At 46.1% G+C, this 27999-nt stretch overlaps 2 protein-coding genes across 2 annotated transcripts; both read right to left on the reverse strand.

Annotated features, from left to right (window-relative positions):
• Nucleotides 1-1511: 1511 nt before the first annotated feature.
• On the reverse strand, nt 1512-6272 carry LOC125320289 (M-phase inducer phosphatase 2-like). The gene is made up of 15 exons (XM_048292424.1): nt 6157-6272; nt 5795-5922; nt 5377-5428; nt 5161-5202; nt 4808-5015; nt 4570-4668; nt 4391-4495; nt 4013-4111; nt 3631-3804; nt 3414-3509; nt 3032-3094; nt 2829-2927; nt 2372-2505; nt 2172-2283; nt 1512-1989 (listed from the first exon to the last, which is right to left on the reverse strand). The coding sequence occupies exons 1-15, from the start codon at nt 6270-6272 to the stop codon at nt 1855-1857; spliced, it is 1662 nt and encodes a 553-aa protein (XP_048148381.1). The 3' UTR covers nt 1512-1854.
• Nucleotides 6273-9384: 3112 nt separating this feature from the next.
• LOC125320343 (centrosomal protein POC5-like) lies at nt 9385-27993 on the reverse strand. The gene is made up of 11 exons (XM_048292565.1): nt 27941-27993; nt 22527-22703; nt 20216-20320; nt 18045-18224; nt 16816-16978; nt 14379-14492; nt 12863-12981; nt 11974-12084; nt 11424-11478; nt 10953-11129; nt 9385-9550 (listed from the first exon to the last, which is right to left on the reverse strand). Exons 2-10 carry the CDS (start codon nt 22638-22640, stop codon nt 11053-11055), a joined length of 1038 nt encoding a protein of 345 aa, XP_048148522.1. The 5' UTR covers nt 22641-22703; nt 27941-27993; the 3' UTR covers nt 9385-9550; nt 10953-11052.
• Between the last annotated feature and the right edge of the window lie 6 nt (nt 27994-27999).

Raw genomic sequence — 27999 nt, forward strand, 5'->3', positions numbered from 1 at the left:
CAAGGACAATAATCTGATCTTAATTCCTGAGCGGCTTTTCCCGGCCATCCCATTGGAGCTTGGGAATCACCTAGTATCCCCCCCTTATCTCTCTCCTGTGAAACACCAAGGGTGCCAGGCAGGATGTTGCCTGTAGTTCTGAGGGATGTTTTGATGCGCATCTCCTGGAGAAAAGGTTCCTTGGGGAAAAGGATCTGCCCGTGGGTAAGGAGCAAATCCATCTGGAAGCCAGGGATACCAGAAAGCACCACTTCCTCCTGCTCACAGTGAATTTCCCTGTATTTTTAGATATACATGTATTTATATAGAAATCAGGAATTCTGAGAAAGCTGGGTGTCATGCCCGTGATGTTTTATGCTATTGAAGCACTGCCAACTGCTGCCCTGAAACATTGGAAGAGCTGCAAGGGGATTATTTGACAAAGAATAAAATTGCAGGTGATTTTCGTAAAGGTCTTCGTTTTTGCTATTTTGTGCAGTCCTCTGTTTTGCTCTTGTGACTGCTAATTGGCGTTGCTGTTTTCTGCTTGAGCTACTCAGTTGTGGGGCAGATTAAGTGGCCTTCCTGGCACCCCAAAAGCCCCCTGATTACTCACCCCCAACGTCTTCTTCAGCAGAGGATGCGCCTCTTTGCCCGTGTGTGTGCCAATGCTCCTTGTAAGACTTTAAAAATAGGATTGTCCGTGAGGCAGGAGCTGATCCAGGAGCCCATTGGCAGTTTGGGATGGAGCAGGATGTGGATATGGGGCCGAGGAGGTGCAGATGAGAGCCAGGGCAATTTTGGCCACGGATGGATTCTCTGGTGGAGCACAAAGCAAAGCAAAGGCCAGGCCCAACACTCATAACCAGGCCACTGTCACCTGGCTGGGGAAGGGAGGGCATGGAAAAGCCCCCCTGGGGCATCCAGGAGTGACGTCAGCTCATCAGGACTGCAGAGAAATGGAGGGGAGGATGGGTGCCCCAAGGGTGACTGAAGCACTGGGAGGCCACTTGCCAGGGAGAGAATGGGGGACACTCGTGTTAAGGACACCCACCCCTTTGAGGTGCCACATCCCTCGGCGTCCCACCGAGCCCTGTCCCCCCAAAAGGAATTGTGCCAGCCCTGAGGGTGCTGCAAAGTTCAGGAGCCCCGTAAGAAAAGAGAGGATCCTGGCTGTGGGGGTCCCAGGGAGAGGGGTGCGATGTCACCACCCCAAGTGTCCCACGGGTCCTGCCAAGCCCAGCATGCTCAGAAAGAGGGTCCCGTGGAGGTCCAAGGCCATGCTGCTGCCAGCCCAGCACGCAGGAACAGCAGCCACGGGGCCAACCTTTGCCCACCTGTCCCTGGGGAAGTCACCACGCCCCACAAGGAAGCCATCACCTCAGCCCTGTCCCCTGCCAGCAGCTGCCCCTGTCCCCAAACCCCCAGCAGACCCCTCCAGCCCGGCCTAGCCATCCCAGCAGCCCCGCATCGGGGGCTCCCACCCCTGCAGCAGCCTGGTGTGGGCAGCGAGAGCTCAGGACACGGCTTTGTTCTCCTGCAATAGGACTTTATTAACAGAGACTGCAGCAAACAATCCTAACAACGGACAAACTCAGAAACATTGATAACAACGAACACAAAACTATTCTTAACAGGAAACAAACACAAAAAATATTTAGAACAACAAACAAACACAAAAATATTTATAACAACAAACAAACACAAAAATATTTGCAACGAACAAACGCAAAACCACTCTGAACATGAACTACCACCCCAAAGCCATCCCGACAAACCCGACCGAGCAGCCGAGGCGCATCCGCAGCCAAGGGAAGCCTTCCTCCGTTCCCAGCTCCAGCGCTGCCCCGACGGGGCTGAGAGACCCCCGGGCGCTCACAGGTCCCGCCCGCGGCTGAAGAGCGCCCGCCGGCCGCGCTCGCGGAGCCGCCTCTGCCCGCGGAACTTGCGCAGCTCCTCCTTGAACGCGGCGTGCCGCATGGGCCGATAGTCCCGGGGCTCGCAGTGGCTCTGCAAGGCACGGCTCCGTCAGCCCCCGCAGCACAGCAGCCCCCGGCCCTGGAGATCCCCACCCGTGGCGGCGAGGATGCTCGGAGCCACAGCTGCCCCTCCCCACCACCGTGTGCCCCCGCCACTTCTTCCCTCTCGGCACCGACCGCCTGCCACCGAGGGGACACGGGGACGGCACTCACCGGGAACTGAAAGAAGAACTCCCGGTAGCCGCCCTTCAGCACGTACAGCTCGGGGTAGTGCAGCTGGGGGTACTCGTGGCAGCAGCGATCCCTCTCCCGCAGGAACTTGCACCTGTGCCACGGACAAAACGCACGGCATCACCCCCGTGCCGGGATCCGGGGCTGGCAGAGCCCAGCCTGCCCCCCGGGCCATCACTCACATTTTGGGCCCCCGCTCAACAGAGAACTCGCAGTGGAAGATGACGATCACCCTCTTGCTGGCGTCCAGGGGCACGATGGGCTGCTCCAGCAGCAATTCCTCCACGTCCCGCTGCAGCGGCAGGTTGACAGCGCCCTGCGGAGGCAGAGAAGGCGCCTTTTCCCCCTCAGTGTCCCATTTCATTCTCTGCAGCGACTCAAGTACGCTGCCCCCAAGCCTCCCCCACCAGCACCGTCACCCGCGGCACTAGGACACCGTCACCCTCCTCCTTGCAGCTGCGAATCAACCCTTCAGGGGGTAGCTCGGCACTGCACAGGGGCTGCTCCACCCCACCGGGCGGCTCAGTGCCCTCCGGGGGGGCTGCTCGACCCCTCGCCGTGGGCTCAGCACCTCTGAGGGTGCCTGGGCTTCGGACACCGCCCTTCCTCCCGGCCCCAGGGCCACGAGGGGCTTCTGACCTTGACGTGGCCGCCCTCGTACTCGTAGGGATAGCGGCAGTCCGCGACGATGCTGCTCTCGATGCAGCTGCTGAAGTGCCCCGTCAGCACCGCCGCCAGCTGCGGGGGGAGCGCGTCACCAAAGGGGGGGACACACGGGGGACAGGGGGAGAGCGGGCAGGCAGCCCCTCGGGGGGGCCGGGGAGGGGCTGCAGCCCCCTTACCGTCTCAGGGGAGATGTACTTCAGGCCCGGGTCCTTGCCCTCCACCGTCGGCAGGAGGTGAGGCTGGAACAGACAGGCTCTGGGCTCAACCCCATTCCAAGGACACCTCCCAGGCCTGCAACCTGTCCCCCCAGCCCAGAAGCCCCCGAGCGGCCAGCTGTGCACCCGCGGGAGGGGAAGGGCCACATAGACGGGGCTGTGCCACACGGATGGACCAGAGGAGCGGTCATGGGGCTCTTCATCCACTGCAGGGATGCTGCAGGCTGGCAAGCAAGGGCCACCAGCTCGCTTTGGGCTCTCACAGCGCTGCGGGGCTCCAGCCATGCTCCCCGTTCAGAATGATGGGGGCACCCCCACACCTGCCCCATCCTCGTGGCCCTACCTTGGAGAAGTCCCCGATGAGCTCCTGGTCATCGTTGGCCAGCAGGTTCTCGATCTCCTCAAGCCGGGCGGACCGGGAAGGCTCCAGCCACGCTGCCTGCCGAGGCACCACCCAGAGACACCCCCAGATGTCAGCAGCGGCTCTGCCAGAGCCGGGCCGGGGCCCAGGCCCGCCAGGGACAGGCTGGGTCTCACCCCACACCATCCTCAGCACCCACCGGCTCCACCGACGCCTCCTGGCCAGGGCTGCCGGCCACCCTCCTCTGCCGCTTGGCCTCGACAGGGCTGTCGCTGTCCGAGAGCTGTCCCCGCTTCAGGACGGGCCTGGGGACACTGCCCGGCTCCGAGGGCGAGCGGGACAGCTGCCGGCACTGGCTGCGCTTCCCCGGACGCTGTGGGGAGAGCCCCCGCTGCTGCCTGGCGCTCTGGCAAGCCCCAGCACCAGCAGGGCAGCGGCCAAGGCTCCCACTCCCCGTGACCAAGACAAGCCCACAGTCTCTGGGCTGCTGCTGCTCACCAACCAGCGGCCCCAGGCCCCCCAATGGAGACCCCAAGAGGGGATTGTGGGGCTCTATCCGCTTCCCAAAGGCTCCCACGTACCAGCTTTGCCTCCTCCTTCCTCATCACTGGCGTGGTCACCAGGTTCTCCTTCTCCTGGGGCACGGTGGCATCGTTCTGCCAGGGCAGCAGCTGGGGAGACTTGGGGCACAGGCAGAGGAGATCGTGAAAGGGGCACAAGTCCTGCCAGCTGCTTCCCACCCGCAGGCAGGCACGGATCCCATACGCGAGCTCCATCCACCTCCCGGTGCCTTCCAGCTTTGCAGACGCACGGGGTGTCCCCGTGACCCCCCGGCCCCGCCATCTCCCACCTCCGCAGCTCTCCAGGCCACGCGGGGAGCTTGGAGCGGCAGCTCCCATGCGTGCAGCCCCGGCATCACCCATCGCTGCTGCCCTCCCGAGCCCTCCAGCCTCTCTCACCAGCAGCTCTGATGCGGCCCAGGGGCTCTTGGCAAGGGGCTCCCTCCTGGCGGCCCCATGGCTCCGCTGGCCCGGCCTCTGCAGCTTCTTGGCGACAAAGCCCTCCTGCAGCGGGGGGGACACGGCGTCAGCACCCCTCTGTCCCCTCCCTGCCCCCCAGCTCTCGCTGCCCCCCTCACCTCATCCTCGGGCTCCCTCCGGCGCCGCCGCGCTCTGTCCCTGCGCTCCTGCAGCTGCGAGATGTCCTTCAGGACACGGCTGCCATCCCGCTGCCACGGCTGTGGGACAGCCAGCGGTGAGAGGTGCGCACCAGCCCTGCCCCCTCTCCTGCCTCCATCCTCCTCGTCCCGGCTCGCCCAGGGACTCGGCAGGATCCTGCCTCGCTCTGCTCAGCCCTGCACAGCCTCCAGCACTCACCGGCAACGAGTGCATCCTCTGCCGAAGGAGCTTCCTGCTGCAAGAGCCGGCAGAGGAAAGGATCAAATGACAGCAGGTGGCCTGGGCCGCTGAGTCCCACCCCTCTGCCATTGTCACCTCTGTCCCCCACATCCTCAGGGTGGGGTGAGACCTCCCCGGGGCTGTCACAGCTCCCCAAAGGGACCTGGGGCAAAACCACCTCCAAGCTCTGAGGAAACACCAACGGCCTGAGTGGGACCCCAGCAGGGGGAACGGGGACAGCCTGGCTTTTGGCTGTGGGACAACGGACAGCCTGGGCACAGGGACAGCCCGGCATTCATGTCCTGCGGCAGGGACAGACCCCCTCCACTTACTCTTTGAGAGCTCTCCCGAACGCCGGCATCGTTCTCTGGAGGCTGTGGAGAGAGCAGAGATGGGGTCAGTGGCGGTGGCCCAGCTTGCCACCCCCCAGGCACAGACTGGGGCTCACAGCTGGATGCACAGCCCCCAGCAAGGCTGAGACCGGGCCCTGCTGCGCGGGGGAGGGACAGGGGGTGTCCCCGGGAGGACACGGGCGTGGGGCCGCTCACTCTTCCTGTGCGGCCGCGGGCTTCTGCTGCGTGGGGAAGTCTGGCTCCAGTCCTGCGGGAACAAGGCACTGGGCTAGTAGCCCCGCTGCGGGGATCGGCCTCCTGCCCCCAGCCCTGGGCACTTCGGGGCCGGGCACGGAGTCCCCCACCAGGCGGGTGCCAATGGCCCTGCGAGCACCGCTCCCCATGGAATGTCGCGTGTCCCCCGGAGCAGGCTGTCACCGCAGCGGTTCCTGGCTGAGCCCCGGGGAGCGCAGCTCTAGGCTCCCGCCCATCCCTCCCCACGAGCTCCCCCGCCTCGAGCCCCTCGCCAGCCCCTCGGCCAAGCCCTCCCGCCACATCCCTGTCCCCTTCAAACACCCTCTGCAGGACCCCAGGCCCGGGCAGCGCCTGCGGACGGAGCAGCCCCATCTCTCACCTGCATCCGGGGACTGGCAAGAGACCGAGTCGCGGCGACAGTCCGAGGCCACCGGCTGCGGGGACAGCGTGTGCCACAGCCGCGGCAGGGGCAGCCCCCCGTGGCCCCGCTTCGGGGTGTCCCGGTGCCTGCGGGCGGTCAGGAAGGGGCAGTGTCAGCGCCCCGCTTGGCCCTCGCCCCTTCTTGCCCTGCCGGGCCGGGGGCAGGAGCTGCAGCAGGGGATCCCCAAAGCGTCCCAGCCCCCTTTGGCACGGCCCCGCCGCCGAGCCCCGCGCGGAGCAGCCGTGTCACGTCGGGGCAGTCCCGCGTGCGGCCGGCGGCCAAAGCCACTCCCAGCCGCTGCCCCTCGGCCACCCCCTCACCTGGCGGGGCCCGCCGGGTCACCCTTGTCCAGCGGCGTGAGAGGGGCTGTGCCGGGCGAGGGCAGCGGGGAGATGGCCGCCAGCCCGGGCAGCCCGCGGCCGCCGCACAGTGACATGGCCCGGGCAGGGACCGAGCGAGCGAGCGACGATCGAGCTCCGGCAGGAGAGCGGCGCCAGGGGACAGGGAACAGGTGGCAAGAGATGATAGGAAGTCAGAAGGGCAAAGAGATAACAGGTGAGAGGTGATAAGAAGGGCCAAGAGGCGATAAGATGCGCTAAGTGGCGATAAGAGGGGACGAGAGGTGACAGGTGACACCCGGCCCGCTCCCGTTTACAGTAACAGCAATAACAACAACAGCGGCGCCCGCAGCCAATGGCAAACCGCAGCCGGCACGAGGCGACGCCCCCAGCCAATGAGAGGTGGCGCTGGGCGCGAGGGGACGCCACCGGCCAATGAGAGCTGCGGAGGGCGCGTGGGGGCGGAGCCTCAGCCGAAGGGGCGGTTTATGGTCAAAGGGGAGGGGCCACACCAGGAAAGGGGCGTGGCCAGACCTGGTCACTGCAGGGGACACTCGGTCACCCCTGATGGCCCTCGTGTGTCACCTGCAGGGTAATAAAGCCATGACCTAACTGTTATTAAAAAGAAACAACTCTTGAATGTCCTCAAAAAAAAATGTAATTTATTGAACATGAGGAAATTCAGAAATTATTACAGAAATGAAAAGATTTAAAATTTAGAAATTTAGAAATCCCGGGCACGGAGATAAAAGACCTTTGAGCCGTACCAGCTATGAGCCCTAGGCCAGCAATCTAACAGCACTCTGTTGGCTTTAGCCTTTCCAAAGGCAGGAATATTTATTACGGTCTCTAGGGTGAGACTTGGACCGAGAGTTACAGCGCCGGCTCTCGCCTGCGCCCAGTCCAAGGAGAAAGGACACTCCCTCTGGAGGAGTTCGATTTTTCTAAGCTTTGTTCCCTCCCAGATCCACCCACAGTCCAGCCCACAGTGCAACCCACGAGGCTTCACTTGACTGGGTCCGGTGGTTGAAGAGGTAATGCTCTGTATGCAATGGCTCGGGGTTACTCGGGCTCAGTCCTTGGGGTGATGGTCAGAGTGGCAGGAAAAGTCCCTCATTTGCATTCATGGCTGCCGTGGTGTGGGGTTACAGTCCCTCAGAGGGGGTCTAAAAATAGTCTGGGAGTTGTTAATATCAACACTTAACCGCTGCAGCTTCTGGAAGGGAGACACAACAAGGTTCTGAACTTTTCCATGAAACATTAGAACATTAACTAATTTTATAACAAGTGGTTTATAGAAACATCCCACTTAGATCTATCACTGATAACCTTCGATATAATTATTGTAACTATTACTTGAGGGGTGTAAACAATCAGTAGTGTTAAAAGCCATCACTGAGACAGGCAACCTATTTGTAACAACTTTGAATTTAACACTAACCAACCACCTTTAAGAAACCAGAATATGTACTTAATTATTTTATTAATTTATCATTTGAATCCTAAACAACTCACCATGCAAAAGCCAACCAAGTCTACTTTATGCATGACCTAACAGCACCCTGAGAACCAGGCCATGGCACTGAGTGCCATGTCCAGTGTTGAGAAAGCAGGGTTGAAATCCTGGAGGTTGGGTTTTTATTGGTGGAGTTTCTGGTTTCTAAAGGCACTTGTGAACAGCCTACTCTGTTCACCTGCTGAACACTTTTATTTCTGTACCAGCCTTAAAAGAAACAAAATCAGTTCGTTGCCACTTGTGCTTAAGGGCACTTGATTTCTCTGCTCTTCAAACGTGCCCTCGACATGGTGTTAATGTCCTGGTGTTGATGTCCTCGGTGGTTCCAACCTGCCTCAGTGTCATAGGTTAGCAAGCATAGTCCCGGAGGTGATGTCCTTGCAAAGGGATGCTTACTATTTCCTCTATGACCTGATAGACCTATCAGCTGGCCAGTTTGAATATGGACAATTCTCTAAGCCACTTAAAGTTGTGACCACCTCTGTGATCCACACTTAAGAATAGGCAAACCTCCCCCCCCAAGCTCTCTCTCGTTTCCGGAGCTGGGTCAGGTGGCTGCGGGGCCCGTGCAGGGGCCAGTGGGCCCAGCCCAGGCCCTGCTCGGGCCAGGCCACGTCTCCAGGATGACCCCCCTAGCAGGGCCGTGGGCAGCCAGAGCGGCTCAGAACCACCCCCCCCCCGCCCCATACCCCACTGCGGCCAAGATTTCAGCAAAGCGGCACCTCTGTCCAGCAGAGGTCAGGTGACCAACAGCGATAAGGAACATTCCAGCTGCAAGGCCAAGGTGAGATTAACCCTTTTATTGCTGTGAAGAGCTGAAAACCCTAGGGAAGAGAGAGAGGAGATGCTTAAAGCTGAAATTCTGTTGTGAAGCTATGATACATCAGAGTATCCCGTTGTAATTCCATGAATTCCATATGGGGGGTGGAGTGTTCAACTCGTAAGCAGAAGCACCTGCACTGAGATAGGCAGATGCTGACGCAGCTGTAATTTCATGAGAATTTTGGACAGGGGGAGACGGACCAGATGAGGACTTTTGCTCCAACTGGGAAAGGAGAAAACCTCAGTCCCTAGAGATGAACCTGATGAGGAATTTTGCTCCAAATGGAAAAGGAGAAAACCTCAGTTCCTAGAGGTGCTCCCAGAGATAGTCCTAACAATGAAGATGAGGAAGACCCTTTGCTCCCAGGGAAGGAGAAGGGCCTCTGTTTTTATTTCTGCACGGCTCAACCTTAAAATTGTACCCCAAAAAACTTCAAGAGTGGACCCTCGAAAGCAGTTGCGGGAAAAGGTGCAAGTCGGGGGAAGGGACTCACATGCGAGCAGAGAACCAACCCAGGTGGCTGTCTCGTGATAATGTTTTCATAGCATGAGCAAAAAGAGACTTCTCTTTCTAAATGGACTGAACAAGGTTATTATGGCAGTGATAAACAGACTGAACATCTTAAGGGTTGTCTTTTTACATTGTCAGTGGGAGAAGGGAGGAAGGTGGGGGGAAGAGGAGAGTTCTGAAGGTGGTATAACTTTCTTTCTTCTTTTAGGTCTGTTAAATAAACGCCTTTAAATTCTTTCAAGTTTGGTGCCTGCTTTGCATTTCTCCTAATTCCTATCTCACAGAAGATAAACAGTAATGAGTATTTTGGACCAAACCACTACAACTGGGAAGAGGTACCCTGATTAAAAACCCCTACTGGTGAGAAAGACAGTCAATCAGTCAACAACTTTTATTGACTAAACACTGGCATGGGTTTGGCCCTGAAGCACTCGCCCAGCTTGTCCTGCAGGTCTCGAAGTGGTAGAGCCAGAAGAACGCAGCACAGTTAGAGGATATTTAGCAGCAGTGGCTTGTGATATGGTTTGCTGAAAAGTAATCAGATACATCAAAACACTTAATGGCACAAAAAATTCCCATTAAAATAGCTCTAGGTGAGATGTAGTTTAGAAAGAAAGATATGCAATCCAGCAAACTGAAATACACTTATCAAAAAGGGAAAAATAAATGGTCATTTATCAGAAAGGGTAATTTCCTTTCTTATCTGTAATACACTTTTCCGAATATAACGTGCTAAACTTCCAGTTAACTAATTATCTTGAGGTTTTATCACTTCAATCTTACTTCAAGGTTGGCTTGTTTCAGTTTTTTACCATACTGCTCACAATTTCCCCCTGTAGTGCTAATTTAATCATGCCAACTTTACTTTTGAAGCTTAGTATTTGCTATGAGGCAGTCTCTGAAAGGTCTTTGAAAAGAAAAGGTTTGCAATTTTATCAATAATTAATTTTCTGCCCATAAAACTAGCCACCTTAGTGTAACAAACAGTTGCTTTTAATCAAGGTAAACTCTCTCCCCTCTCAAATTAACTCAAGAGAAATACTTGACTTCCACTTAGGTTTTTATTTGCAGAAAGGGTATACAGAATATATCTCTAGGGCTGTCACACCTACTACATTTTTAGAAATCAGTGTTTGTTACACTAGTTCAGGTGCATTCCTTGTCACACTAGTCACAAAATCTCAATCCAGAAATTGTTCTTAATGAAGTAATTACCACACTGAATCTCTAATCTCCTACGAACATACAGTTTAAGTATTACTTTCTCTTAATAGCCCAAATTCTTGAAAGCTATGTGCAGTGTGCCACAGGGCTGTGAGTCATGGCAGGAAATGGGGGCCTTTTCTGCTTTTGGTACTGCCATGCAGTGGTTGGGAGGTTGGGAGGAGACAGAGCCAGGACAGGTGACCCCAACTGACCAAAGGGATATTCCAGACCCTGTGGCGCCATGCTCAGTTTATAAAGGAGGGAATGAAGGAGGAATGTTTGGAGTGATTTGAGTTTTGTCTTCCCAAGTAACCATTATGTGTGATGGGGCCCTGCTCTCCTGGAATGGCTGAACACCTGCCTGCCCATGGGAAGCAGTGAATGAATTCCTTGTTTTGCTTTGCTTGTGTGCACAGCCTTTGCTTTCCCTATTAAACTGTCTTCTTCTCAACACATGAGTTTTCCAGCTCTCACCCTTCCAATTCTCTCCCTGATCTTTCTGGTGGGGGAGTGAGTGAGTGGCTGCATGGGGCTTGGCTGCTGGCTGGAGTTAAACATCTCCTCACCAGTGCCTTCTACACAAAGACAGTAAGTACTGTTTGCTATTTTCAACAGGCCTCAAGTCTGAGCTTTGTCTAATACCTCTTCACAAGGTAATTTTTCTTCAAACTATTACCAGATGTGTTGTAATAAAAATACTATAAGAAGCATAACCTGATTTACCTGAGTGACCGGATGATGTTTCTCAACAATGACTGAACTCATGGGTGGAGCAACTCCCATCACTGCTAAACTCCCAGAAGCTCTGGATCTTTGTCCCATATCAGCTTGGCCTGTGATTCAAGCAGTGATTGTTCTTCCTGCTTTCTGTTGTGCAGATGTTATTACTTTTGCCATGGGCTATAAATAAATCAAGTATTAATTGGTAAAAAATTCTAAACATAATAATTACAATGCTCTAGGATTTCTGCTCAGTTTTATCTGCCACATGCCTAAATGGAACTTGTGATGATGCAGGTAATCCAGTTACATTACACAGGACTGAATTTGCTCCACCTGGCTGCAGCCAGGATGACTCAATTTTTTTTGACTCCTAAGAATGAGACAGCATTTCAAGCAAATGACTTCTGTCCTGAGGGAAGTAAGACTAATTTGACAAAAATCAAGCAGCATGGATAGTTTAGCTTTGCTCACCAACTGCATGCTTGAGTGACAGCTGAAGGTACTTCTGCCACTGTGGAAATCCTTTCTAGCAATGACAGAACAGAAAATAAAAAAGCTCCCATGTGTACAATAATGCATCTTTCTCTGACAGCTGATAGCAACTTGTATCAAGTGCTAGAAAAGGAGGGCAGTTTAGCACTAAGCATAGAAAAGGGAATGACAGAAATTTCAAACAGCAGTACAACAAGACAAAGCACTGTCCATAACAAAAGGTTATCAAGTCAAACACTGATTGTTCCTGTTGCACTATAGCTAAGTGTACATGCACTCTCCTATTCCTCATTTTGCCACACTGCCCTACCTACAAAGAATTTAAAACTGCTCCTAGCATAAATGGGTTTATGTGACATAAATAAGCACTTGCAAGCTAGTGTCTTTGTACTGCCACGTAAACTCTATGGCAGTGCCCTCAACTACATACCTGTGTTGCTCTGAGAAATGCACAAATAACAATACCCAAACTAGTATTTGTTATGAATATGCCTTAAAAGAAGAAAAAAAGTTAATTTTAGCGCGTTACCAGTTTTTGAGTTGATGTCACACCAGATCCTGCTGTGCTACTGATGATTCCTGGAGAATCAGCATCTAGCCTGGTCTCAGGAGTGCTTCCATGAGCCAGGTGGCTAGAAAACTGAAATGAAACCAGAGTTTACAAAGAATGAGTACTACTTTCTAAAAAATACAATTTTACTCCTTAGACAGTCAGTTTTTTGACTATCCCAATTACCCTTTTAATTGTAATGTCTTTGCAGATATCTTACCTCTAGTGTTACTGTTAATTGTCTAATTTAAAATTACTTGTCTAAAAATAGTAGAAATTGTGTGAATAACATTTGTCACTATTAGAATTAAAAATCAGGAGAGAGGCATGCACATCATCTCTGTTCTAACCTACTCTCCAACATGATACTGTTCTACAGTGGCAAGGTTTTCAGGATGGCTCCAGGGCAGCTCCAGAACAACCATGCCACTAGATGATGATCTGGCTAAGTTGATATGATAGGACAATAAGGTGAGTTCCCTCAATGTCTATATGTGTTACCCCCCTAAAAAAGAAGTTTTAAGTCAAGCCAGCTTTTCATCTTTTCAGAGTACATTAAATTCAGAGGTTTTTTTTAAAAAAAACCTCTTAACAGCTTCTTTCCAGAGAGAACCTTAGAGAGCAAATGATGTTTATTGTAGTGACCTTGTCTTCATTAGTTTAATGCATTTTCACTAAAATAAAAAAAAAGCTTAATGAAAGTACAGCAAGCCACAGCAGCTGTGTCCCAGTCACCTCATTTTCACAGTGCAGTCTGAACACACCTGCAGGTTTCCTTTTAGACTTGGACTTTCTTCAAAAAAGCCCAAACCAGGGAGTTTCTTTTTTGTCACTAGCAAATACAATTCTGTTCCAGCTACATGCTTACCATGCCTTCCATCTGAAGAGAAGCTGCTGGTGGAGGTGGTGGTGAGGGCGGATTATACTGTGAAGGAGGTGGCCTTCCTGCATCAGTGGGAGCATTATCATTTCTCCTGCTTCCTGCATCTACTATTAGAAACAAAAAGTAATGGGATCAGCACATAATCTAGCTAACCCTAAGGAGTGGGGATATGGGGGAAGATATATTACAATAAAAATTTTAGTATTTCTTTGGGATTTTGTAGAATAGAATAAAAAAGATCAGGCTGTTCTTTATAGAGGTAGGTAGGTAGGTAGGTAGGCAGATATAAACAAACATTCCTGTATTTTACCCATCTTTTGAGGTGCTTGTAAATGTTTTTCAAGGGGCTTGTTTCTCAGTTATGTCTCAACATCCCCGTGGCACATGTCACCTACTTGTAGTGCAAAGAACTGAGGTTCTTCCTACTGCTTGCCAGAACTAAAACCAGTGTGCAGGAGGTGCTCTTATCCTAAGATCCAGTTTAGATAGTGTCTTGGGGTGACTTTGTGATGTGTATCCCATATCACTGCCCTATACCCAGAAATTAATTCTTGTGCTTTTCTATGCCTTTAAACTGAGCCTGAGAGGGGGAAGGAAAACTGAGCAAAACTTTCTCAAAGCAGTTTGCAGCTTGTTCAAGGTCACACAGAGATAGACACATTTTTTCAGCTGCGGCAGGAGACCGAGGCAGCACCCGGCTTGCTGCTTCCCAGTCAGCTTTTGGCCAGTTGTTCAGTTTCTTTTTCTCCAGAGAGAGACTGAGAGTTGGACTTTGCTTTTCCTTCCCTGGAATTTCAGATTTTCTCCCTTTTCTACTGGACTCCTTCAACCTCAGAGCACATCTGGAGGACTTTCCACCGGGCACAGAGGGCCTGGGCCTGGGCCAAGCCCCAGCTCCGAGGAGACCAAAGGGAGGACTCCAACACTTTTCCCAGGTTTTATTCTCCACAGTGATAGATTTTATTATTTAGCATTATTATCCTTTTCCCATGTGTTTGGTAAATAAATAGTTTTATCTCCTTCACTTTCCTTCGAGGAAAATTTATTTTTCCCAAACCTGGTGTGAGGAGTGGTGGCTGTGCCTTCTCTCAGAGGACATATTTCTAAATTTGGCCAAACCGGTACAAAGAGGAAAACACAAAGGTCATACTGGACTTCTCTGAGAGCACAAGATCTTTAAGGGGGCTTACTGGTAGTAAAATAAAATGTTACACATTAGCAGCAGCATCTCATCCCCATATATAACTGCTGGACAGTGGCCTCATCCTAGCTGGGACAATCTACAGGCACCCTATAGCTCTCATGTCCCTAGGAGGGTAGGCTGGGTAAGCTTAAGCTTGAATAAAATCCATCTGGGATACTTTTATCTTAAAATGCAGACACTGGGGATGCCAGATCTGCAGACATAAGCCCAGTCTCTTTTCCAAGCAGTTCCAGCCTTTTCCTTTTAGAATACAGACTTTATTAAAGGAAGAAGAGAGAGGTATTCGTATTTACTCTCCTATTTCTGAAGCAGCTGATGCCAGCAGGAGTTCCAGGATGAGAGAAATTTGCTCATTCCAGGGACTAGAGTGACACCGTGTGGTAGTGGTGTTTGGGTTTTTTTCATTCTTAGCTGAAATATGGAGGAAAAATAAAAGGAATGTGCTTCAAATCTGTGCAATACTTGTAGATGTCAAGAGTAAAAGAATGCCAAAATATACATTTCTTACATATCTATGTATGTACACACACATTAAGCTTAAGCACAGACAGGACCAATACACAGTTATAGACTAGTCAGATCTGATCTATGCTACTGAAGAAAAACAGTGTTAGGATTTTTATAAGCAAAAAGTTACGAATTTTTTGGCTTCAGTGTTCCTCTAAATACATAAAAAGGTTAAAATAATCTTGATATATTATTAATTAAAAAGAAAGTCAGCAAATTAGGCAGATAACATTTACACCATCAACACTGACACTAAATATTATGAAGCCATTAAGGCTGTGATACATGCACACTACTAATAAATGCAGTATAATGATATACGATATGTATGTTATCTGTATATTGTGTGTATATTAATTGTACGTTAAAATAACCTAATAATAAATTTGTAAAGGGGTGAAATTCTGCTTTTATATACAATGACAGTAGGTGGCACTGCAGTGTTCATATAAATTTATAATTGCTGACTGATTCTGGCACATGAAGTTTTGATACCCACAGATTAAAAGACTAGAAACAAATCACAATCATCTTCTCTGATGTTTGCAGTCTTCTGATGTCCTGATCACTGTTCTACCTGATCAAGAACGCAGATCGACGGTTGTTCAACCATATTAAATAATTATGTAACTAACTTCATTAAAACCACATCTGGCTGTAGCAAGAAAAAGATAGTAAGCCTAGGGCAGGAGAGAATGTGGTACAAGAGGTGGTGGAAGATGATGACCTGCTTAGGACCGAAACACAGTCTGTGAGATGTTATGAAGCCTGATTAAAACAGCATAATAGCAGATACACAAAGAAATAAGTTATGGGTAGCCTAACATCCAGCACAGCAAAATCTTTAGGTCTTGCTCTGGTCTAGAGTATCAGTTCCAGGTTCTTGGTAAAAATCAAGCAAAATCTTTGACCCATGAACTCAGGGGTTGGTCACAACTATTCTAGAGCTCAGTTTTCTTCATTTCCTTACTATTTACCCTCATTTTTATAGGTCTACAGAAACAATGCTTTCACATGAATCAGTTACCCTTCATTATCAGGGAGACCTGTTGTCTGTTGCATGTTTTTTGAAAACAATAAACAAACAAATAAAGGATAAAGCTTCAAGATAGAATAGTTCTTAATTAGTACAAAAGTACTAATTAGTGAAAAAAAAGTACCTGGGAAATGCCCTGTAATTTTATTCCCAAACTCAGTATCTTAAAGAAATCATTCATTCTTAACAGTCTACAAATACTGATCCTATGTTTTTACTAGCACACAGCTACTACACTTACCTGATGTCATATTAATTTCCTAAGGAACTACACAAATACCACTTACGTTTAACAGGCTTCGACAGCTGCTCAGGTAAGTATCCTCTTCCATTTTCTTCAGGTTACTATTTCCTCTTCCGAGCTACATTTTTTGGTGAAGAATTTTTCTAAAGTAGTTCAGAAACTTCTGTGTAAGACTGTTAAATTTAGCAACTGAAGTTACTTGTCTAAGGCTATTAACCACTGCTGCCAGTACAGCTGGTTGTTGAGCCACATGCATAGCTGTGACACTCCTGCTAGCACAGCTATTTTCTCTTTAACGTAGGTTGCTGCACCAGCATGATTATGTTCCCACTGCTACAGATTGTCTCACTCTGAGGGGGTGATTTCATTACATCATTAAGCATGTGCAGCTCTTCCCTGTGTAGCTACACAGGTTTTACGAGTATGCTGCTGCTAAAAATAGACTGGTGTTTCCTGTTCTGGCACAGAGTTACAACTAAATACAGAACATGAGAGATTTGCTTGCCCTTTTTACATTCAAAAGCAAGATTAAAAAAGAAGGGAGAGCTGGGTAAAGATGATTCATTGCACACTGAGATTCCAGAGCATAAAGGAATTTTCAGGATTTTGTCCTCACTGCTCCATAACCTGGTGTTTTAAGAAGTTTGCCACCTTTGACTTCTCGTTCTGCCTTCAGCTGCAGGTTACTACTCTCTCAGCAATGTGGGATGAAGAGAACACATTCCTACTTTTAGCTACAGCAGTACGAAGTTCAGCATCAGAGTATTTCTCAACATATTCAACAGGACATTTTAAAGCAATAAAAGTTTAATAAACTCTGTATTGCCACAGACTCTCAAATGAAAAAAAAAGAGAAAAGAAACTCCATTAAAACAAACAAAAAATCCCAAACAAATCCAACAAAAACGCACACACACAACCAGATTAAAGCTGCTATTCATACTAACCAGGATCTGGCCTACTGTCCTTGCTTTGAAACATGGACATTGCTTCCAGATTCAAAGCACCTACACCACGCATAAAGGCTTTCTTCAGGGTGTCTTCATAGTGATCTCTTTCACTGTGCAGTCGCAGAATCTCAGCTTTCCTCTGTTCCAAAGTAGCAGTTAACTACGAAACAGAATGAGGAAACAGCTCTCTCTTACTTCTGAATGCAAACTACATATTCATCAATTAACTTTAAAAATTATTTACTATATTTACAAAGGTATTTTCACTTAAAAATCTCTGCTTCACTGGAGATGAAAAGCTCACTGCAGTTTCTCTGTAATACAGCACAATATTAGTACTAGAACATATCAAGGACAAGACTGTATTCAAAACCCTACCTAAGCAGAAATGTATCTTGCAAGCTTTTGTCTTTTAGAAGTTGGCATCTGGGCACAACTGCAGAAACATGGGCTCATTCAACAGAAGAGCGAGTGTTCTCAGACAATTTAAATATAGGGTAAATTTTCATCACCAATCTCTCTTCTCTAGATACTGTAAAAAACTAAAAATGCTGAGAAAAGAACAGAGCAAGTTGCTACTTATGGTTTTTGTGCTGTGAAGACACATTTGGTAAGCCTGTTCTTAAAGTTCAAGGTTTAATTTCTTGCTGAAATACAAAACTCTTAAAAGTTGTATTTTAAAACTGTTACTTAGCATGTACCAATGCACACGTTGACAATCTCATCTTAAGATCTAAAAATTCTTTAAGAAGCTTAATTGGCAAGCTGAAGAAAAATCAAACTTAATTTCAGCCTTTAACAGAGTAGCTATTACAGAAAAAAAAAAATTGTACTCATCATGACCATTCGTAATAAGAATGGTCTTCTATTCCCACTGTCTTCTTTATTAAGACCTCAAAATGCATAGCCCATATTAACAGGAAGCTGTTAGAAAACTAATGGTGTTCCCACCGGTAGGCAAACAGAGATTTGCCTCGTTTGAAGAAAGGCCAGTTTATTTCATCTGTGCATGCAGATAGGCAACATTTTATATCAGATGCAGGGAAACAAAGTCACATCTGAAAACGTAACAGAGATCTTAGATCCATTCAGATCTTCTTGCATACTTGGGAGCTCTGTTCTGCTGGAAAATACTCATGTTTGTTAGGTTTTCTGAGAAAGAGATACTTTGGAGGGACAGGAATTGGGAGTGAAGGAGCAAAAGAAGGGGAAAAAATTGATTTTACCTCTGCAATTTTGGCTTCATAATCATTGGTCAGCTGAACACACACATCTTCTGCCCTTAACTGACAGGCTCTTGCTACTTTGTCTTTCCATCTTACTTCACTAGCAGAGCGCCATGCTGCCCACACTTTCTTCATCAAAGCTCTCTGGAAATGTCTGTCTGCTATGCTATTTGCATACTCCTTAGGAAGTAAATACAACCATATCACACAAAAGTTCAGGGATGATAAAATCTCAGTACTCCAGTGTGGATGATTGTCTTACAGCTTATTACACAGACCACAGTAGGAACTCCTTAACTGAGTTACAGGTCCTGCAGTGAAGTGTTACACAAGCAGTGTCAGCAGCTCAGTGTTGCCTCTGCACACGTGCCATGGCACATTCCTGACCCCAACACGAGAAACTGTGTTTGTGAACTCCTAGGCTGCACACAACAGTGGTCTTACTGTTGGTTTAATGACACTCAAACAACAACCTCATGCATGCGGTGTAAGCAGGCATGTGTGAAGCCATTTGATGGGTATGTGCACATTTGGATTCACTGCAGGAATCATAAAAAATATGCAGTCACAAAGATTGCAGATAGTTAGCATAAAACACCTTTTGAATAAATTTACACTTCAGGATTGTTTAAAAACTACTTTGAAACAACTCTACTATTCTACTCTATTTCAATACAGTCAGCAGACAATGATTTTTTTTCCCATTCCAGAGAGTATTCTGACAGCAAGGTTCGTTTTAGAGCTGATCTTTCCAAACTGTTATTTGACACTGTCAAACACATCAAAATAGAAACACCGTAATTTCGTCAAACTGTAACAGGAACTGCAGCAGCTCTGACTCTTTTGAGTTCAGAGTTTTCATTTTCATTGCATTCTTATTTTGTGCACATACTTCTGTGTTGGGTTGACCCTGAGTTGATGGACAGTCTTTAAGACCAATTACGCTTCTCACAATTTACATATTTAAACCGCACGGAAAGGCGGGACTTCCCCTTTTGGTCGGAGCTCGCCTGCTGGAAGGTGGGGGGGCTCCGAGCCTCCCGGCCCCGCTGGGCCGGGCCGGGGCCACTGCCCCTTTCCCCCTTTCCCAACGCTGCGGCACGGACCCTGGGTCACTGAGGGGGACTGTCCCAGAGCCGCAGGCAGCTAAAACCAGCCATGGACTGCTCACAGCTAAACCCATCCAGCGCGGCTTCTGGGGACAGGCGGGTCCCTCTCCTCTCCATGCGGAGCCGGCGGAGCCAGCGGGAGCCGGCAGAGCCTCCTGTCTGCAGCCAGCACACTCCGTGCTGAACTGAAGAGGACACCACGCAGCCAGCAGCACAGAGGGAGCGAGGCTTTCCCCACCGTAAAGCCCGAACAAGAACACTCTTCAACATGGCGGCTTCGGAGTCAGAGAGAAAGAGAAGTGAGTCACGTGGGACGGAGCTGAGCATGGCGACGGGAGAAAAGAGGGCGGTGCCGCGATTCTGGCGCGCAGCTTAAAAGAAACCTTCTTGCATGCCGTGGTAAGAAACTGTAATACCACAAACTGTTTGTCTCTTTAATCCATTTGAAGAACATGGGGGGGGGGGGTGTGGAGAATCAACGTGTGCCTATGAAGTTTGTGAAGAGTGCCTATGCCAGGCTATATAGAAGTAGTAAGAGGCTGTTAGAGACTTGTGGCGAAGAAAAGCCTCTGTGTGCAGGCCAAAATAACTTATCCTTAAAAAGATGAATAACCCCATGTGATGGCCCATGTTCTGTAGTGTGAAAGAACTGTGAAATTCTTCATGGGAGAGATGTTCTACACACAGCAGACTGTTTGTTTCCGGGCGGGTCTGCTGTTGGTGGCAGTTTGGGAACCATGTGCAACTGAAGGAAAACCCTTTTTTCCTTAAGCATAAGAGAGAGACTTTTCAAGAACTGGAACACTGCCTAACATCCCATGTTCTGTTATCCCTTGTGTGAGCTGGGTAAAAGGAGAGAAGTGCTGGAAAGAGGGGAGGGGGGGAATTTACTTTAATTTTGTTTTGTTGTTTTCTCTTTACTTTTAATTCTGTTAGTAATAAAGCTCTTTCATTGTACTGCAACTGTTTAAGGTTTGTGCCTGCTTTGCTTTTCTCCTAATTCTTATCTCACAGAAGGAAAATAAGTAAATAATGAATATTTTGAATCAAAACCACTACAACTTCTTGTTTGGTTTTAACATGCTGAATCCGCCACATCGTAAACGTTCTCATCAACTCTACTCGCTCCTTTTGCTTCTCTAATGCTTGGGTCAAGTTAGTAATTACCTGCAAAAATATTAACACTATTTCAATAGCTATGATCATTGTAAGGTCAAATAGAATGTACTTTATGTCTCAATTATTTTTCACTTGAAGCACTTGCTTTTAATGGATGCTTTCTACTGAAACTTCCCCTTACTCTAATCAAGTAAGAAACAATCAGAGTTCAAACCAGAAGTAAAATTCTTGTGGCTTCAACACTCAGATTGTGGCACTTCCATCGTGTAGTTTTAGAAGTTCAGCTGAATTGCTATTTCCTCCTACATTTGCTGGTTTCTGAGCTACTTTCTCATAATTAAATGTTACTGTAGCATAACATCAGAAAATTATTTCAAAGAAAATTTTTAAAAATCAGAAACATTTATATTAGAAGATTTTTCACTTGTCGGAACAGAATAAACAAGCCAAGTAGTTGCTACAAACTAGAAAAATCTTATTAAGAATTGTTACTCTCTTTAGAAGTTCTCATGAAAGATACTATATAGGCTTTTAGCAACTAAAACATTTGAGAGGCAAGATGTCCTACTGGACAGAGACTGCAACTGGGGGCTTTTACCAGCAATCTCTAAATTTAATGAGTACACATAAAGCTGAGGTTCCCCAATTAAAAATTAAGGCAGATATGATGCAAATTTGGTACACCAAATCTGAATATTTCTCTATATTTCTGCCTAACTTCTTAAGCTAGACTCTGCCATCAGTAACACATGAACAACTCCAATGGTCAACAGCGACCTATCATGGGACTTTGGGGAACAATGTAAAGTTACTTTAACTACTGCATAAAGATTGTTGAGAACAACTTTTTATGATATTACATGCTAACATATGTTAACATTATATTGCATTTGTTACAAGTAGTAATCATTGAACATACATTAATGAAACGAATGATACCTAAAATTAAAAGAGAAAGCAAATTAAATCGATATATTAATTACTTTCATTGAAAAAGTGTCATTTACTAACATAAAAGTCAATTTTTGATGCTGCATACATGCTGATACACACCAGAAGCCTTAGCCTAGGTCTGTTTTTGTTAATTAGGATATTTTTGCAAATAAAAAGCATTTGAGATTTACAATGTGAAATAAGAATTTATAATACTTGTAATGTTTGTGAGGCTGATGGACTTTGGTTTATATCCATATCAGGATACAGCAGTTTTGACCATTATGGAGTGATATATGGAAGCATGGAAGCACTGCCACCTTCCATTCAGGTGGTAGCAATACTAATTTTCTATTCAAATGATTTTTTTCTTAGAAACAGAACTACAAAATTGGCTGAAGAAATAATTTCTTTGGCAGCAGAAAAAAAATTAGAGCTTTCAAGATATCATTGAGAATTATGGCACATTAAATACAACTGACATACAATGATAGCCAACAGAATTAGATGTTAGAAATGTATATGCTGAAATAGCCATGTACATAGGTACTAGTTACATTGTACAAGACTAATCCTGTTCATGTAATGTTACAACATTTATATTTGCTTGGTCTGTAAGATTAGTCTGTTTTCCAAATGGACACAGAACATCATCTCCATTCATATTTTAACTCCCGCAATGTATGTTTTTTGAAAATGTCAGTAGGAATTACAAATTCAAACTCCATTAAATGTTCTCAAATACTAGGTTAAATGTTCAGGGTAGCAGTAAGAAGACTCAATTATGTTATGTGATTGCAAAACTGCCAAGATTTTATATCCACTTTCACAGTACTAGTTAATTTTGAAGTTGTTTACATCGTTGATAGCAGGAAAGTGTAAATCAGAGACTCCAAATGTCCAATCTTCAGAATATGTATAAATGTAGAATTCCTAAGAATCCTAAAATAGAGGCTCTTCAACACTTAGGAGACTGCTGCCCATTTAAAATTGAGGAAAACCGATCTAATAATTGAAAATTTAGAGGCTTTTAAAGTGTAGGAGCTAATAGACTCACCTAAGCCCGTGTGATCTTCATGAAATAAATAAGAAACTAGTAGATTCTAGATTTAAGAAGCAAACAATGCAAAGTATGCACATATAATGTGCATTCATTGTTAGTACAGACAACCCTTTTAGCAACAACGACTATTTTTCTACTATACAGTGTGAATGTATTATTTACTTCTCCATGTTACTTGCTTAAATAATATTTTGTTCAAAGAGATGGTCCAGAAAATTTAGTGTGGATATTTTTAAACAGAGTATGAAAACAGAGTACCTCATCTTTCCTGCTAACAGAGATTTCACAAGTATGAAGTAACTCCTTCAGGTTTTCCATCTCATTCTGCAATTGTTTCACATGTGCGGCATGTTTCTCTTTCTCTTGTCTCATTTGAAGCTCGTGATGTTGAATCAAATTAAGTTTCCAATTTTTCAGTTCAGTCAGAATATTTGTCTGAGAAGTTGAAAGGATGACAGTAACGCAATTAGTTTAAATGATTCCCTCCTCCCTATTACTTTAATCTTAAAACACTCAGCAATTAAGGAGACGCAAATATTTACAGTGATACCTTCATTACATAAGCTGTTTACAGCTATAAATATTACCAGACACACTGAAGTATTGAATCATGATATCAGAACATCCCTAATGGAGACAGTTATTCCGAAGTTTTTGAAACAATATATTCTATGCTATATATGTTTATGCGCAATATGCAACAACAACAAGAAATACCATTCTCCCAGCAATCACACTGCAATTTCTCCTGCACTCACTCTACAATACAATGATATCTATGAATGATTTTTAAGGATTCCATACAATAGAAATACCTTAAGACTTCCACTCCAGAGATCAAGTATATTTTCTACTTGAGTGAGTTTTTCCTCTGGTGAAGTTAATTCAGTCACTGAGGTTTTGCTGACTTCTCTCGGACCATGTATGGACCCTTGTGAAGAACTTGCTTCTGAAAGAGCAGGCTGTTCCATATGGGCCTGCTTCATTGATGTTGAGACTAAAAATGAAACAAGACAATAAGGACTGACACTCTGGAAAGGCTAACTGGTCCGCATTCTGGATGGAAGTCAGAAGCCAGGCAGTGGTGAAAAGGAAATATAATATTTATGACATCAGAAACCTCCTTTCACCACATAAGAAAAGCAACCCAATTCAAATACATGCTTCCTGGACACAAATATATTTAAACTGATGATCCTATTGTAACATTAGTAAATTCAAAAGTGCTACTCCCGTAAAATACAGTATCTTAATATAAGTTAATTTGAAAGAAAATGATCACAGCAAGCACCAAAAATATAGACAGAAACAACACCTCTAAGTACAGGGCTCTTGACAATTAATATCTCAGGTCAAAAATATACTAACTTTTGCCTTTTTCCTTAATGAGTCTGTAAATGCCTGAGGTCTGTGGCGTTGCCTAGCAAATTCAAAAAAAAAAGGAGCCTGTGGATATATTTCCATGTTAAATGTACCTGCATCCATTTTTCTTAAAGCCTTCAATTTGTTCATCTAATTAGACCTTAAGCAATTTGAGAAAGGAATTATCTACCATGAACTTATATAATGCCTTACACAGTAAGTCCTCACTTTGAAGAGTTGTGGCTAGCTACCACTACAAATTAAAGTTAATCCCTGCCCAAAAGCTAATAGGCATACATTTGAGCTGAAAATAAAGTTAATACTTAAGTAAACTTGGGAAATAAAATATTGGTTTATATTTAGTTATTCCTTACAGAAAATTTATTTGAGTCGACAACTGAATAAAAAAAAAATGGAAAGAAGAGGTATTAGTAGATTCCTGTTAATAACAACAAAGAGGACAACTTCAAAAGAATACTCCCTTCTTTTCACAAACAGAGGAAACCACCAACATTTTAGTCTTCACTTCTGAAAACAAATATTGTCTGATGGGTACTATTTTTTGGTTCAACCTAGAAGAGATAAGTTTAACTGTCACAAAGCAGTATCTTCAGTGGACACTAGAATAAAGTATGTTTCTAATTTATTTAAGGCAGAGCCTGCTGGTTGATACTCTTTCACAGCTATTTTCACTGTTAAGTCTCCTGTCCCAAGGAAATGAGAAGAGCTGTCTGGCCAATACTCCCTGCCACGAAACTACTACACTCGTGCTCCAGAACAAGAAGGAAACAAGGAAGAACTGTGATGCAGAAGCAGTTACAATTGCTTTTTGGTATTTCTCCCAAGGTAATACACAACCACACATCATAAAATTAACTTCAGCTTGAGTTAAATAAGTCCCATCTAACACACTATTTCTATAGACTAAATGTCCTGTCCTATTACAGAAGCAAAAGACCATACACAGATTATTCCCCATCACAAAGTATACCAAAATCAGGCTTTAGCTTTTTTTCAGTTTCTCTTGAAAATGACAGAAGTATGGCTTAGGTAGTGGCAGAATTTGAATACTTGTTGCTTGTAAAAATCTCCCAAATATGTGACATGCCAGACAGATGATCCAGATTACTTGAAATGCATCTAATTTATGTGATGAAGAACCTGCCTGGCATCTGACAATAAAATTATCTGGCACTGTTACCATTGTTAAATATTCACAGTTCTGTCCTTCACCACTTTTCCCCTTTCCTGCATGCCACTCCTTCCTTCAGTTGTGACATGAAATGCATGAAGCTTTATTTTCATTTTTAAACTTTTACTACTTGGTTAGATTACGCAGATATCCAACCTACACAGCACAGTTTGTAAGATACTTTCCTAAAAAAAAAAACCCAAACAAACCCAACAGAACAAAATGTAACCAATAAAACCAGGATATTAAAATAGACTGACAACTGCCATAGTCTGACAATCACAGTATTACTAGTTCATCACTCTCTTCCCCTTAATTCTCCCTAGGAACAGATTATCCTAACATAGCTTTAATTTCTCTCATTTACCATAGGATGTATCATATCTTCACTGAATCCACCAAGTGTATCTGTTACAGGTTTATATGATCATGTTATGGAATTCATCTTGGCCTTCCAGCATTGCTATAATTTTCTAGTTGTACACATATTAATTTAATTCTTATTTCTAATGCTCTCCTTCTGTCTGTTCCTTCCATAGAATTATATGATGTTGTTCGGTTACAGTTTGCTAAGGCATGAAGGATATTGGAACCATTTGGATATGGTAAGTATAGAAATGTACTTTATTAAATAATCTCCACATGCATTTACTGCAACATATCTCTAGACAGAAATAATGAAATTAGCTTTTTATCCAGATGTCTGTTACTACTGTTGGGTTTTTCTGTGTTGGTCTAGTATCTGACTTTTCCTGCTTTTATTAAGTAAACAAGCTCTGACAGACTGTTCTCACACGTGACATGCTATCAGTGGCCCAAGCTGAGCACAGCAATTTGCTGAAATGTTGTAAGAAGTCTAATGGATATATATTGAGGACTGGCAGGCCTGAAGAGGAGGAATTTTTCCACTGTTTGGGTATGAGTCATCATTGCACATCTCTGCAAAAAATAATGTACTGCTCCAATCTTAGTAATTTTCAAATTTAATCAACTAAACTGGTAACAAGAACAGGAAATTAAGTTTTGTGTTTCAAAGTTTAAAAGCATTTGGACATTGAACTGAATTGAATAGTACAGCATGTTTATTTCAATTACTTTTCTTATTTGGCTGAAAGCTGTAAGGGAAGATACTATACTACTACTTAAATTTTCTGCAACAAACAGAGATTACTAGTAATCAGACTTCTACCATCATAATGGTAGCATCCAGACCAAAGGATACTTCATAAACAGAACTTCATTTCAGAAGGCATCACATGGCATTGGAAACTCTGTTGGTCCCAATAGCATCAAACGGAGAAGGGGAAAGCACATTGCAAAGTTGAGAAGCTCTGCGGAAGAGCAAACAAACGTTCAGGTTTTAACTCCACGCTCAGCACAGATATTCGTTTTGGTTTACAGAGTTATAGAACACTAACCTAATAATTTATGATTTTGTTATTTTAACACAGTAGCAGCATTAGAGCCAAATGTCAAAAAGCCTGATTTTTAGTATGAACAAGCAAGTAATGCCAAAAGAACAATTAACCATCCTTCAGAAACAACCTGGTAAACAATCCCACCTGATCAGCATTAGAGGTATAGTATTAAACTTGAATTTAACTAGTTTTCTCACAGTTCATTCAAAGTCTTGTTATTACTATTATAGAAAAAAGAAGGTATTCTGAGGCCATTAACATTGTGGCCTTCAATACACAATCACCATCAATCAGTACTAGTGATTATATAGAAGAGTTCAAGATTTTGATCAGATATTTTCTTAAGGGCTGAAATAATCTTTTCACAACTGGATTATTTCAAGCTCTATCTCAAGGAGCTATGAGCCATCTCTCTCCCAGGCTGAGAAGACATAGTGATATTTTGAACAGCAAACACATATATTGATAAAGTAGGAAAGTAAAGGAAGCTTGTTTATAGCATGCAATTGATAGAAGCAGGATGAGCCCGTGTAAATATTCTTTTCTATTCTCTGGGAAGTTCAGAAGCAACTTCTTTACTGTTTTTAATAATTTTTTTCCCCATTTTGAAAATAACAGACAAATAGTATTTTGCAGGGTGCTGCCCTTTGCAAAGATAATAAATATCTGAGTGGTTCCTTGTAATGAGCAATACAACTCTTTTAATGACAACTACAGTGCAAAATTTTTATCACTGTCTGCTGACCCACTCCAGGAGCTCCATGTCTCTCTTGTCCTGAGGAGTCCAGAACTGGACACAGCACTCCTGGGGTGACCTCTCTAGGGCTGAGTACAGGGGCAGAATCACCTTCCATGACCTGCTGGCAACGCCCTTCCTAATGCCCCCCAGGATACCACTGGCCTCCTTGGCCACCAGGACACTCTGCTGGCTCATGGACAGCTTGTGTCCACCAGGACCTGCAGGTCCTTCTCTGCAGAGCTGCCCCCCAGCAGGTCAGCCCCAGCCTGTGCTGGTGCCTGGGCTTGTTCCTCCCCAGGTGCAGGACCTGGCATTTGCCCTTGCTGAATTTCAGATGGTTCTTCTCTGCCCATCTCTCCATCCTGTCAAGGTCCTTCTGAAGGGCTGCAGAGCACGCCTGGGTATGTTGGCCATTCCTCCCAGCTTTGTGTTCTCAGTGAATTTGCTGAGGAGGCATCTGCCCCTTCACTCATGTCATGGATGAACAACTTGAACAGTTCTGGGCCCAGTACTGAACCTTGGGCGACACTGCCAGTCACAGAACTACACCACCCGCCAATAGAGGCAGGACACGTTCGTTCCCTTTAGCTGTATCCCCTTGCAAAGCAGCGCTGCTCACGCTTTTAACTCCTCACTACAGCACCTCCGCAGCTGATGACGGCAGCGCCAACACCCCTGCGACCGCGGCTGTCACGGCAGCCGGGGACAACAGGGACAGTCCGCTAAGCGTCCCACAGACACCAGGGAGGCAGCGGGGAACACGACAGATTATGAACAGGAGATTTTCCTTTCCTTTTCTTATACAGCGCTTTAAAGTCAACCAGCCCAAACACCGGGGGCAGAGGGTGCCCACCAGCACCCTCAGGAACCTTGGGGCGGGGTTGCGGGCGGCAGCGCGGCCCCCGGGCAGGAGCAGCGGTGCTGTGGGAAGGACGGCGCGGCCCCGGCCCCCCCCGCTCACCTGCGGGCTCCGGCCGGCGGCACCGACGGTTTCAAACTGCCCGAGCGGAAGAGGAACCC

This window comes from Corvus hawaiiensis, chromosome Z (genome assembly GCF_020740725.1).
Source record: "Corvus hawaiiensis isolate bCorHaw1 chromosome Z, bCorHaw1.pri.cur, whole genome shotgun sequence".
NCBI lineage: Eukaryota > Metazoa > Chordata > Aves > Passeriformes > Corvidae > Corvus > Corvus hawaiiensis.

What these genes read in the sequence shown, in the direction of transcription:
- LOC125320289 (XM_048292424.1), bottom strand. Translation starts at nt 6,272, where the DNA reads ATGTCACTGTGCGGCGGCCGCGGGCTGCCCGGGCTGGCGGCCATCTCC. An exon ending in GGGCCGCATCAGAGCTGCTG is followed by an intron (nt 4,112 to 4,390) that starts GTGAGAGAGGCT and finishes CTGTGCCCCAAG; the next exon opens with TCTCCCCAGCTGCTGCCCTG. An exon ending in GGAAGGAGGAGGCAAAGCTG is followed by an intron (nt 3,805 to 4,012) that starts GTACGTGGGAGC and finishes CTCTCCCCACAG; the next exon opens with CGTCCGGGGAAGCGCAGCCA.
- LOC125320343 (XM_048292565.1), bottom strand. Translation starts at nt 22,640, where the DNA reads ATGAGACAAGAGAAAGAGAAACATGCCGCACATGTGAAACAATTGCAG. An exon ending in TGACATCAACTCAAAAACTG is followed by an intron (nt 11,479 to 11,973) that starts GTAACGCGCTAA and finishes TGTCATTGCTAG; the next exon opens with AAAGGATTTCCACAGTGGCA. An exon ending in GTCACTCAAGCATGCAGTTG is followed by an intron (nt 11,130 to 11,423) that starts GTGAGCAAAGCT and finishes ATTTATTTATAG; the next exon opens with CCCATGGCAAAAGTAATAAC.